The sequence below is a fragment of the Pogoniulus pusillus genome, chromosome 17, assembly GCF_015220805.1.
Source record: "Pogoniulus pusillus isolate bPogPus1 chromosome 17, bPogPus1.pri, whole genome shotgun sequence".
NCBI classification, from domain to species: Eukaryota; Metazoa; Chordata; class Aves; order Piciformes; family Lybiidae; genus Pogoniulus; species Pogoniulus pusillus.
The window spans coordinates 2,652,257-2,664,956 of record NC_087280.1 but is presented as its reverse complement, the minus strand read 5'-3'; the positions used below and the strand labels follow the sequence as shown (position 1 = coordinate 2,664,956).

The window sequence follows — 12,700 nt, the reverse complement described above, 5'->3', positions numbered from 1 at the left end:
AAGGAACTTATCCAGATGGGCATTGAAAATCTCCAGAGAAGGAGACTCCACAGTTTGCTGTGCCCTGTCCCTGCACCAAAGCAAAGCCTTCACTCTCAGCTGGCTTTTTTGCCATCTCTAACAGAGTCCTGTGGCATCTTTTCTACACAAATGTTGTGTCCTTCCACAGGATTAAGTAGTACTGAAAGCATTTCAGTGCCTCAGCAAAGCATCCTTTCAGCCACAGGATTATGGAAGGCCTGTTTGATTCTGATCAAGTCATGTTCAAGTTTGTTCTCCTTTTGTTTTCCACTTTCCATTATCTGGTCAGTTTTACTGCTTAAAGATATCACAGAATCAACCAGGTTGGAGGAGACCTCCAAGATCATTCAGTCCCACCTATCACTCTTGTTGTTTCCTCAGTACAATGTTAGGTGCTGGAGTGCTGCTTTAAAAGCTCTGCTTTCTCATCTAGCACTTCCCTTGATGAGCAGCCTTGTCCAAAAGCTGCAGAAGGTGCCTTGCCTCAAGATTACTGCATAATAATGCAGGAAAATGAAGTCTCAAGGCTGACTTCTCTATAATGTGTCACAAGCTTGACTGGAATTTTCCTTTCAAACCCTTTAGTAAAGAATGAATTCAAGTTTCCTTTCATTTTCAAGTTCGGGAGAGGGAAGAGCAAAGGTGGGCAGGCTGCTTTGTGTTCCCAGTGGATGAAGGGTTGGCAATCACAGGATGGCTGGAGGAGTTGGCAAAGAAACTTGCATTTGCCATATAGGCCTTCAATTTCTGCTCCTTTATAGGTTGCTTTGTGTAGGTCTCAAATGGAGACCTCAAATTCCTGCTCCTTTATAGGTTGCTTTGTGTAGGTCTCAAGTGGAGACCTCAAATTCTTGCTTCTTTATAGCTTGCTTTGTGTAGGTCTCAAATGGAGACCTCAAATTCCTGCTCCTTTATAGGTTACTTTGTGTAGGTCTCAAGTGGACACCTCAAATTCCTGCTCCTTTGTGACTTGTTTTGTGTACATCTCAAATGGAGACCTCAAATTCCTGCTCCTTTGTGTACATCTCAGGTGGACACCTCAAATTCCTGCTCCTTTGTGACTTGCTTTGTGTACATCTCAGGTGGCCACCTCAAATTCCTGCTCCCTTCTCACTTGCTTTGTCTACATCTAAGGTGGACACCTCAAATTCCTGCTCCTTTGTGACTTGCTTTGTGTATATCTCAAATGGAGACCTCAAATTTCTGCTCCTTTGTGACTTGCTTTGTGTATATCTCAAATGGAGACCTCAAGGATCTCTTAAGGGTCAGTTCAAAGGGTCTGAGGAGCCTTTCAGTCAAGGAGTTTCTTTTAATGCCAGGCTAACCCCACCCTGGTGAAACTGGAGGCCGTTTCTTCATGTCTTATCACTTGTTACTAGGGAGACAAGACCTAACCCCCTCACACCTGACTGCAGCCTCCTTTGGGGGAGGTTGTAGGTGCATGAATGTTGTAGTTCTCTTACTCTCCTCCCCCTCACTGCCCTTAACGCCTCATGGATAAAGAACAGTGTTCAGAGTGTGATTATTTAAAGGCTCTTTAGGCAGCTGCTCTCTGCCTTTCCCCCTCCCTGCAGAGTCAGGACAGCTCAGAGCTGGGTGGAGCTGTGCCATGGCAGCCAGGTGCCATGTCACCTTGACCAGCAGGGCTGCTGCTTGCAGTGCTTTGATGTCTGGGCACAAAAGGATCTTTTCCTGCTGTCATTCAGATAGTCTGTGACAAGTGGCTCTGGTTAGCCCTTATCTGAAAGACCTTAACCTTAGAACTAACTGCAGACTGGAGCTCTGGTGCTGGACACGTAGCTGAGGCCTGGGTCCAAGGATTGTCTTAAAATGAGCAGCTTTTTCCACCTGCCTAAGCACTTTCCATGTGTAATTAACTTCTTTTATTGCAGTGCTCTTCCTCAGAGTTTCTTTTTAGCTGTGTGTTCTTCATGTCTTTGAAAGAAAGAAAACCAAGAAGCCTTTTGGTGCGGGGAGGGAGGGTTGAGGAAAGCTCTGCCTTGCTGTGTGGAGATGGAAATGCTGTATCCTGTTGTCATGTACTGCTCTAGGCTCAAATGTCTTTTGCAGGCAAATAGCCCAACACATGTGTAGAGCTTTTAAGTCATTTGTATCCAAAAGCTTTTTAGAAGGACAGCAAAAGCTGGTGGACATGAAGTTGGCACCACCTTGACTGCAAAGTCATCTTGATTTTCTTCAATGGTTTGGGTTGGAAGGGGTCTTAAAGATCATCCAGTTCCAAGGTGCTGAAGGCCTCATCCAGCCTGGCCTCGAACTCCTTGTTGAGGTGCTGGAACATGTCCAGAGAAGGGCAACAAAGCTGGTGAGGGGCCTGGAGCACAAATCCTATGAGGAGAGGTTGAGGGAGCTGGGCCTGTTTAGCCTGGAGAAGAGGAGGCTCAGGGGTGATCTTATTACTGTCTACAACTACCTGAAGGGGCATTGTAGCCAGGTGGGGGGTGGCCTCTTCTGCCAGGCAACCAGCAATAGAACAAGGGGACACAGTCTCAAGTTGTGCCAGGGTAGGTCTAGGCTGGATGTTAGGAAGAAGTTCTTCCCAGAGAGAGTGATTGGCATTGGAATGGGCTGCCCAGGGAGGTGGTGGAGGCACCGTGCCTGGGGGTCTTCAAGCAAAGCCTGGATGAGGCACTTAGTGCCATGGTCTGGTTGATTGGTTAGGGCTGGGTGCTAGGTTGGACTGGATGATCTTGGAGGCCTCTTCCAACCTGGTTGATTCTATGATTCTATGATTCCTCCAGGTAGGGAGCATCCACAGCCTCCCTGGGCAACCTGTGCCAGTGTCTCCCCACCCTCACAGTCAAGAATTTCTCCCTAATCTCCAGTCTAAATCTGCCCTTCTCAAGCTTCAATCCATTGCCCACCATCCTATATTGGTGTTGTTAATAACACTCTGTCTGGTCTGCACCTGTTTTTCCCAGTTCCCAGATTCCCAGCATTCTGGGGGGGGTTGTAAGTGACCTCTGGAGATCACTCAGGGGCACCTACAGCAGCTTGTCCAGGATCACAATGCCCAGGTGTGTTTGGAATCCCTCCAGAGAAAGGAGGCTCCACAGTCTCTCTGGACAGCCTGTTCCAGCACCTTCACACCAAAGATGTTTCTTCCTTTGTTCACCTCCTGTGATCCAGTTCATGCCTGTTGCCCCAGGACACCACTGAGAAGAGATTCGTTGTCCCAAAGGTGACAGAAATTGGCACTGGGAAGTCACTCAGCCACGGACTGCTTTTTGAGACTTGTGGTAGCTTTCCCTGATTGGCAGCAGGTTCCTGTCAGTTGTGTACCAGCTTTTGCGGTTCTTCCCCCATCCAGTCTGAATCAGGAGACTGTGAAGGGAACAGTCCCATGCCATGGGATGAAAAAAGGAAGCAGCTTCTGAATGTCAGCTTTGGCTGCGTTTGCAGCTGGCCCTGCAGGTGCTACACACAGAGCATGCTTCTTCCTCAGGGGGTGGAGATCCCTGCCTCCTTGGCCAGTGACTGGAGCATATGCTGCACACTTCACAGGTGGTGAGCTCCTGCTTTGCTTCTCCAACTGAATTTGTGCTGCTTTCCAACCTGTTTGTGCTGGCAGAGAGCTTCCTTTACTTCAAGCAGGTCCACCTGGGAGACACACCTGGAGTGAACAAGCAGTGGCTTGCACAAGTCTTGGGAGGATGTGGGGACAATCCAATCTTAGCCTGCTCATTTGTTGATTGCTAACAGAGTGTTTAACATGGCTCATTTCTTCTCTCCCTGTCTGCAGGATTTTGAAGCCCAGAGCAGAAGAGTCAGGGGAGTACTTGTGCGTGTTTGTGTTCTCAAACTCTCCCATAGCCAACGCCACCATAGAAGTGAGAGGTACTCTGCTCTTTTTCCTTGTCTTTTCAGTTGTTTCTTCTCCCTCAAAGTCAAATGCTTGCACTCACTGTGTCATCTCCCTTGGTGCCTGTAAAGAGATAAGGCCTTTCCCCATGGGAAGTCTCCCATCCTTGGTTGTCGTTCCAAGGGAAGCCTTGAATGCAGGCACAGGGTGAAGATCTCACAGGTACAGGGAGTGTGAGGCTGTGGTCTGCACAGGAGGTACTGAAACACCTTCTAGCAGGTGTTTTGCACTCCTGTGGGTAACCCTGGCTGGCTGTCCAGCAGCAGAGATTGCTGTGGAATACAGATGTGCTCATGCAGCTGTATTCCACCTCCCCCCTGTGCCACAGTGAATGAGACCAGCTGGATGTGAACAGGAGCAGTGTCTCAGGTGTGGCAGCTTGGAACTGCTTTTTGCCTGCAGAAGCTGTTTCATTTGCTGGCAGTGCCTGGCTTCTGGGGCTGATGGATGCTCTGTGGCAGCTCTGTTAGCTAAGGGCTGTGCTAGACAATCCTGCCACCAGCCTGTGCACCTCTGGGACTGGAATGATAGAATTCTTTAGGCTGGAAAAGACCTTTGAGGTCATTGAGTCCAACCATTAACCCAGCACTGCCATGTCCACCACTAAACCATGCCCTTCAGCACCACATCTGCATGGCTTTTCAGTCTCCCCAGGGATGATGATTCAACCACTCCCCTGGGCAGCCTGTTCTACCCTGATGCTTATTTTATGTACTCTTCCTTCCAGCAGGCTGTCCAGGAATGTACTTGAGGTCCTGTCCCTCGAGACATTCAATATCAGACTCAACATGGCCCTGGGCAGCCTGATTTGGTTGGAGATGTCCCTACTCACTGCAGGGAAGGGTCCCTTCCAACCCAGTGCAATCTGTGAATCCCCAGCATCACATAGAGCTGCTTCTGCTGCTGTTTGGAAGCAGTGAATGGGAGGAGGATGTCTCACACTATCTCTTAGCATCCCTGCAGCCTGTCCTGATCAATACTCACTGATCATTGAGTACCAGAGCCCTATACCAAGCTGGCCTCTTTCCTGGCCCAGTCTGGTGCCTCAGTGCAGATTTGGATGGTCAGGTTTCCTGAATCCAAAGTGGCAGTAATTCAGCAGCAAGCATGCAGTGACAAATCTGTGCCATTCCCCTTAACCATTGCTCCCTGGAGAAGCAGCATCTTTTGAACCACAATTTCCTGAGGCTGAAGAATATTGCCACATCAATAAGTACCCTGACTGATAGGGTACCAAGAAAAGCTTGCTGCTTTCCTGTGTCTATTTAAAAATAGGGGGGGTTGAGGTTGGGTGAGGTTTTTTTTCCTCCAGTCCTCTTGCATAAAATGGAGCAAAAAATAGCCCCAGATGTAAGCAAATCTGCTGCAGGAGCTGTCTCTGCCAGGGAAAAGGAAATCTAAACCATGTGCTCAGCTGAATGTACCACAAGTTCCTGTTGGCCCAGGGTGGAAAAGGAGGGGGGGGGGAAGAAAGAAAGAAAGAAAGAAAGAATCTGACTGCACCTCTAAAATTAATGAGAATAAAAACTCAGGTGGTGCTTGGCCTCTGGCTGGTTAAGGTGTGAGGTTTGTCTTGCTAAATCATCTAAAATTGCCTTTATTAAGGTCTTGAGTGCTTTGTGCTTCCTCAGGGCTGCCCCTGGCTGACAAACCACTTCCAGAGGCAGGACATTTAGTAATAGATTTAAGACTTTTCCCAGCTTGGTATTATCTCTTCCAAAAAGCTTTCAGAAACGTTGGGCTCTCTGCTCTGCCAGGAGGGAACACCAAGAGAAGCTGGCAGGGAGTTCTGCAGGGACATGAAGTTTGCCATGGAAGAGAGAAAAGCCAATGAGTCTGAACTGCTGGCACCAAGGGCAGCAGGGGGAAGACAATAACTAAGCCTGCTAAATTACCTCCCATTTAGATCTGAATCTAGGAGCAGTCATCAGTTGATGACTCCAGCACCCCTCCTGGCAGCTTGCTCAGCAGCCCCAGTCCCAGAACTCTGTAAGCCTGTTCTCCACCTTCTCCTCACAGCTTCACAAGAGTGGCTGCTGGGCCTGGAATTCCACCTTGGCAGAGAGAAGAGCCAGGGGTTGCCTAGAGTGAGGTCTTCTGCAGAGCTTTGAACTGAAAAGACTTTCTGCTGTCTAACTGCTGGTGCAAACCACAGGAGCAATAACTTTGGTCTGCCTTTAAAGCACAGGGAGCTTTGCAGTCTCCTCCAGGTCCTCAGGCTGCACAGAAGTCCATGCTGAGCAGTGCTCAGCTGCACAGAAGTCCATTCTGAGCAGTGCTCAGCTGCACTGCTGCAGTTGAAACTTCATACAACCCTAGAATGGGTCGGGTTGGAAGTGACCTCAAAAATCATCTAGTTCCGACCCCCCTTGCCATGGGATGTGTCCTGCTAGACCTGGTTGCTCAGGCCCTGTCCACCCTGACCTTGAATTGGCATCACACATGGAATTTCTTGGCTGCCAGTGCCTCTGACCAGTATCCATGCCAGTGCCAAATGATGCACAGGCATTTGGTCCCTTGCAGAGGAAGATGCTCTCTGCGCTCCCTGCAGCTGGCTTTAAATACTCCACACCTTCAGCAGTGCTGACTCTCAAAGCAAGCAGCTTTATTTGATACTCCTTCATCTGTTGTAGAGATGTTACCTAGTTGTTAACTGAGGCATCTGATGTCTCATCCAGGCACCAACCTCCTCTGACCACACAGATGCCCTAATTCGATGCTTACCTGCAGGGGCTGGCCCTGGCGCAGCAGCGGTGCTGGAGCAGTCGTACACTGATTTCATTGCTCATCGTAGTTAAATCACAGTGTGGAACTGCTGATGCAGATAGAAAAAGATGGTTCTGGCTATGGAAGTTGCTCATGGACCAAAATAGGCCCTTCCTGACAACTTGTGAACAGCTCTAACAAATGCCTGGCAGCAGATGTAATCCAGGCTGCAGCGCTGCCATTTGCCTTTATGTAATGCTGCCTATTTTCTGCCTGGCTCTGGGCATGTGCTGTGTGTAGGGGAGCTCAGCAGGCAGGAAGATGAGCCCTGGGTTAGGATTGCAGGGTGGGGTTTTGTGCTTTGAAAGCAGGTTTGCTGGGTGGGGAAAAAAAATTGGTTAGGGCAGCAGGAGTGTAAAAAAGGGGAGCTCAGGGTGGGTTCCTAGCAGTGGCAGGAGTCTGGCTTCCCTCACACAGCCAGCTGGTGGATGAAGTGTCTGCTGGAGACCTCAGCCTGCTTGGAGGCTCCACAGAACCATTGAATGGTTTGGACTGGAAGGGACCTTAAAGATCATCCTGTTGAACATAGAAGGTTTCACCTCAACATGAGGAGAAACTTCTTTACAGTGAGGGTGCCAGAACCCTGGAGCAGGCTGCACAGGGAGGTGGTGGAGTCTCCTTAGATGGAGACTTGGAAAACCCACCTGGATGCATTTCTGTGTGGACTACCCTGGGTGATCCTGCTTTGGCAGGGGCTTGGACTGGATGATCTCTGGAGGTCCCTTCCAATTTCTGATGTTCTGTGCTTCTGTAGTTTTAACCTCTCTGCCACAGGCAGGGACACCTCCCACTAGCCCAAGTTGCTCAAGGCTCCACCCAGCCTGGCCTTGGGCACCTCCAGGGAGGAGGCATCCACAACAGAATCAGGTTGGGAAAGCTTCTCAGGATCACCAAGTCCAACCCAGATCCCTACTGTACAAGGCTGACCCTAAACCATATCCCCAAGTACCACATCCAAACCACCTTTAAACACATCCAGGGTTGGTGACTCAAGCACCAACCTAGGCAGCCCATTCCAATGCCTGTTCCAGTGTCTCACCACCCTCACTAGAAAGGATTTCTTCCTAATCTCCAGTCTAAATCTCCCCTCCTCAAGCTTCAATCCATTCCCAATCCAGTCCATCCAACCCTGGAAGTGTTCCAAGCTAGATTTTCTAGGCTCTTGAGCCACTTGGTGTAGTGGGAGGTGTCCCTGTCCATGACAGGGAGGTTGGAACTAGATAACCTTTAAGGTCCCTTCCAACCCAAACCATTCTGTGACTTTGGAGTCTCACTGCAGTTATCCCTAGGCTGCCAGGGGCATTGTGTGAGTGCAGCTCTAAGCTTGAAGCAGGCTGAGCAGATGCTGATTTTTCTGCCTTGAAGGAAGGGCCTCCCCTCCCCCTCTGCTGTGGCACTGCAGCCAGCTGGCTGAGAGGGCTGCAGGTGAGCAGCTGGGGACGCTTGCTGTGGTTATTTTCAGCAGGAGCAGTGTCTGCTCCCTGTCTGGAGGCAGTTCTTACACATCAATTGCTCTGTAGCCACCCACTGGAAATACCTGCAGTGCCTTTGCTGTGGTGCTGGAGCTCTGAACACTTGAAGATGACAAGGGAAAAAAAAACCAGACACTGAAGCATTCTCCCTCTGCAGTCTTTCTGTTCTTGGCAAGATCTTGGGAGGAGGAGGAAGGTGGAGACAAGGTTGTCTTTTTGGCTGCTGATACTCAACAGACCAGACAACCAGACCAGGGGGAAGATGTTGCCAGTTCCCTCTGGCTGCCCAGCATGGCTGAGGGAGGTTGTCTGTCCTCCCTGCCCTGCCTTCTTCCCAGCACAGGCTCCCTTCTTTCTGGGCATCTGGACCTTTGTAATGCCTCTTCCTCTAAGGCTTTCTGTCATTACCTCATCGAGGGGATTCTTCTGACCTCCCTCCTAATCCCTTACTCATTTTTCACCTCTCCTCTACCCTCCCTAGTTACTGTATTGATTTGAAGCGCTCAGACTAGTCCTGGTGCTGCTTCTGAGACACATAAAATTTGCCCTTTGTGGACAATGCTCATTGTATCTCCTGATTTCAGCTGACCTGGGGGCCCTGTTTCATGGGCAGTGCCCACGCTCCTCTTCTAGTCTGCCTCCAACCCAAGCAGCATGTTGGAAAAGCAGAGATGATCTCAGCAGCCTTGGCAGCTCTTGCTTCATAGATTCATAGAATGGTTCAGGCTGGAAGGGACTTCCAACCCTCCTGCCTTAGGCAGGGACAGCTCCCACTAGCCCACGTTGTTCAAGGCCTCATCCAGGCCTTCAACACCTCCAGGGAGAGGGCCACAACCTGCCTGGGCAACCAATTTCAGTGTCTCACCACCTTCACTGCCAATTTCTTCCTCATCTCCAGTCTCAATCCTCCCCTTTCTCAGCTCAAAGCCCTTGTCCCTTGTCCTATCCTTCCCAGCCCTTGTCAAATAGTCCCTCTCCAGCTCTCCTGGAGCCCCATAGAAGGCTTCTCTAAGGTCTCTCTGGAGCCTTCTCTTCCCCAGGCTGAACAGCCCCAACTCTCCCAGCCTGTCCCCACAGGGAAGGTTCTTCAGCCCTCTTATAATCTTCATGGCCTCCTCTGGACCCACTCCAGCAGCTCCAGGTCCTCCTTGTGCTGGGGACCCCAGAGCTGGAGGCAGTGCTGCAGGTGAGGTCAGAGCAGAGGGGCAGAATCCCCTCCCTGTGCTGCTGCTCTCCCTGCTCTGCCTGCAGCCAGCACACAGCTGCCTCTGGGCTGCCAGTGCCCAGTGCTGGCTCCTGGGGAGTTTGCCACAACTGACACCCCCAAGGCCTTCTCCTCTAGGCTGCTCTTGAGCCACTCCACAGCCAGTGCTTGGGATTGCCTCACCTCTGATCTAGGACCTTGCATTTGGCCTTGTTGAACTTCTGACTTTGACTTGGGTCCCTGTCTCGAGCCTGTGCAAATCCCTCTGGGTGGCTGCCTGACTCCTGCCTGTCTCTGCTGCACTTTCACAACAGTGTGCCAAGAATGAAGAAATCAGCAGCAGAAACCAGATCTTCTCTGAGCACAGCTGCATCTTGGAGCCACCTGAAGCAGTACACAGAAGATGCAGGTCACATTCTCCCTTCTTGTAGTACCTTTGCTGTCAGCTTTCCCAACAGCCTACCAAGGTAGACCAGGATTAGAATGAGAAAGCAGAAAACTCTTCCAGGGCACTTTTGTTTTTTTTACTAGGTCACCTAAAAGACAGAGTAGTTTTTGCATGCAAGAGAATATTTTTAGGTGCTTTTTGCCCTTGCTTTTAATTTTGTCCCTTAATGGGAACATTTGAAGGGCTTTTGTTAACTGGGGCATGGTTTGGAGGTGCCCTGCCTGTTAGTTCTGCTCTCCTTTAGTGGTGCTGGTTATGCAAACAGACAGAAAGCAGGAGCTGAGCACCTTGTATGCCTCAGGAAATGTCATTGCATGCCCTGTAACAAGAAGAGAGGGAAAAATATCCTCTTTTGGGGGCTGCATTAATGCCAGGAAGCTGCTGCAGTGCTTTTTGTGCCACTTGGGTACCAGAGGCACGGAGATCCAGCATTTGCTCTGGCACCAACCCCCTTCCTTTGGTGAGGCAATTCAAAACTATCCAAAGAAGGATGCTGTTGAGGTCAGCCTGGTTGTCAGGAATGGCTGCAGGTGTTGGGGGTTGATTTTTGGGTGGCTGCTAAGCAGAACTGGCCCTGCCTCTCCTTGCTCTTCCAGCTGCTGTTTCAAAGCAGCCTTCTGTTCGACCTGGAGAAGAAAAGGTTCCAGGGAGATCTTCTGGTGCCCTCTCAGTACTTAAAGGTGCCAAACAGAAAGCTGGGGACAGACTCTTTATCAGGGCCCTCTGTGACAAGCCAAGGGATGATGGTTTGAACTAAAAGAGGGAGACTTAGATTAGATGAAAGGGAGAGCTTTTATACACTGAAGATGGTGATCCACTTGCCCAGGTTGCCCAGGAACCACTGCAGGTTTGTTTAAGGCTCTGAGCAACCTGCTCTAGTTGCAGATGTCTGTGCTAACTGCAGGGGGAGGTAGGATTAGATGGCCTTCAGAGGTCACTTCAAGCCAAACCAGTCTGTGACTTGGCTTTCCTGTTTCACAGTGTGAGGATGAAACACTTGCCTGTCTTTTTATCAGGGCATCATCTTGGTTTCGTTGCCCTGGGAGCTGACTCAGCATGCTGGGCCCATGTCTGCACAGCCAGCTGGATCTGAACAGAGGTCTGGGTTCTCCTGCTTAGAAGCTGAAGCCAAATCTAAATCCTTTCTGAACAAGATCTGCTTCATTCTGGCTTTTTATCTGTTCCTGGCACTGAAGCAGAACAGTGTAAGGAGAATCTCGCCTGGTAGAGCTTCCCAGGCAGGGATTGCTCTGGGGCTAAAGCTGTGCCTGAGGCTGGGCACAGATTGGTTTTAATCATGGTCTGTGCAGCAGGACACAACCAGAAAGCCATGGAGTGGGTTGGAAGGGATCTTCAAGATCACCTAGTTCCAACCCCCCTGCCATGGGCAGGGACACCTCCCACTGGCCCAGGTTGCTCAAGGCCTTATCCAGCTTGGCCTTGAACACCTCCAAGGGAAGGGGCAGCCACAGCCTCCCTGGGTAACCTGTGCCAGTGTCTCACCACCCTCACTGTGGTGAGACACTGGCACATCTCTACTCTCAATCTCCCCTTTCCCAGCTCAAATCCATTGTCCCTCATCCTGTCACTGCCAACCCTTGTCAAAAGTCCCTCCCCAGCTCCCCTGGAGCACCTTTCAGCTACTGCTAGGCTGTTCTGAGGTCTCCCTGGAGCCTTCTTCAGGCTTTACAGCCTCAACTCCCTCAGCCTGTCCCTGCAGGGGAAGCTCTCCAGCTCTCTGATCATCTTCATGGCCTCCTGGACCTCCTCCAGCAGTTCCATGTCGTTCTTGGGCCACCAGAACTGCACACAGTGCTGCAGGTGACCCCCTCCAGCAGTTCAGTGTCATTCTTGGGCCACCAGAACTGGGCACAGTGCTGCAGGTGACCCCCTCCAGCAGTTCCATGTCGTTCTTGGGCCACCAGAACTGGGCACAGTGCTGCAGGTGACCCCCTCCAGCAGTTCAGTGTCGTTCTTGGGCCACCAGAACTGGGCACAGTGCTGCAGGTGACCCCCTCCAGCAGTTCAGTGTCGTTCTTGGGCCACCAGAACTGGACACAGTGCTGCAGGTGACCCCCTCCAGCAGTTCAGTGTCGTTCTTGGGCCACCAGAACTGGGCACAGTGCTGCAGGTGACCCCCTCCAGCAGTTCAGTGTCATTCTTGGGCCACCAGAACTGGGCACAGTGCTGCAGGTGACCCCCTCCAGCAGTTCAGTGTCATTCTTGGGCCACCAGAACTGGGCACAGTGCTGCAGGTGACCCCCTCCAGCAGTTCCATGTCGTTCTTGGGCCACCAGAACTGGGCACAGTGCTGCAGGTGACCCCCTCCAGCAGTTCAGTGTCGTTCTTGGGCCACCAGAACTGGACTCAGTGCTGCAGGTGGGGCCACAGCAGAGCAGAGGGAGAGAATCACTTCCCTCAATTCATGGCTCAGCTGTGGGTTGAGACTGAGCAGCATCATGCCCTGAAATATTTGTGTTCCACCTAGAGCTGTCCTCAGACCTTGCACCAAAATAGTGCCTGCCCTAGCAGAGCTGGAAATGGCTGCTGCTCAGCTGTGCCCAGCAAGGGCAGGGCAGGAGGTATTCTTGTCTCCTCTGCTCTCATTGGGATGACCTGAAGACAATGTCCTCTTCTTACAGAAGGAATATAATTATCCCTCAGCTGGAGGAGAACAGGAGGGCACCCTGCAGGAGAGGTCTGCATGTCCTAGAAAGCTTTCCTTCCTCTCTTGAGCTGTCAGCACCCTCACAGAAAAGTGGGCCAGCTGCAGAGCTCTGACTTGCTGTACCCTCTTGCCCTGCAAGGTTCTGCTTTGCCTCTCTGTCTGCTAGTAGATGGCAGTGAAAAATGAAGTGCTGACAGAAAGAGGCTGTGTGGGGCTTCAGCTTTCAGCTGATGGATCTCTT

At 51.0% G+C, this 12,700-nt stretch overlaps 1 protein-coding gene across 2 annotated transcripts in view; it reads left to right on the top strand.

Moving 5' to 3' along the window:
- The window catches only part of NPTN (neuroplastin), a 77,258-nt gene that overhangs the window by 43,353 nt on the left and 21,205 nt on the right, over positions 1–12,700 (top strand). For both annotated transcript variants that reach the window (XM_064157238.1, XM_064157237.1), the window contains exon 3: positions 3,782–3,876. In XM_064157238.1, coding sequence (XP_064013308.1) covers positions 3,782–3,876 — 95 coding nt within the window. The remainder of the gene's footprint in view (positions 1–3,781; positions 3,877–12,700) is intronic.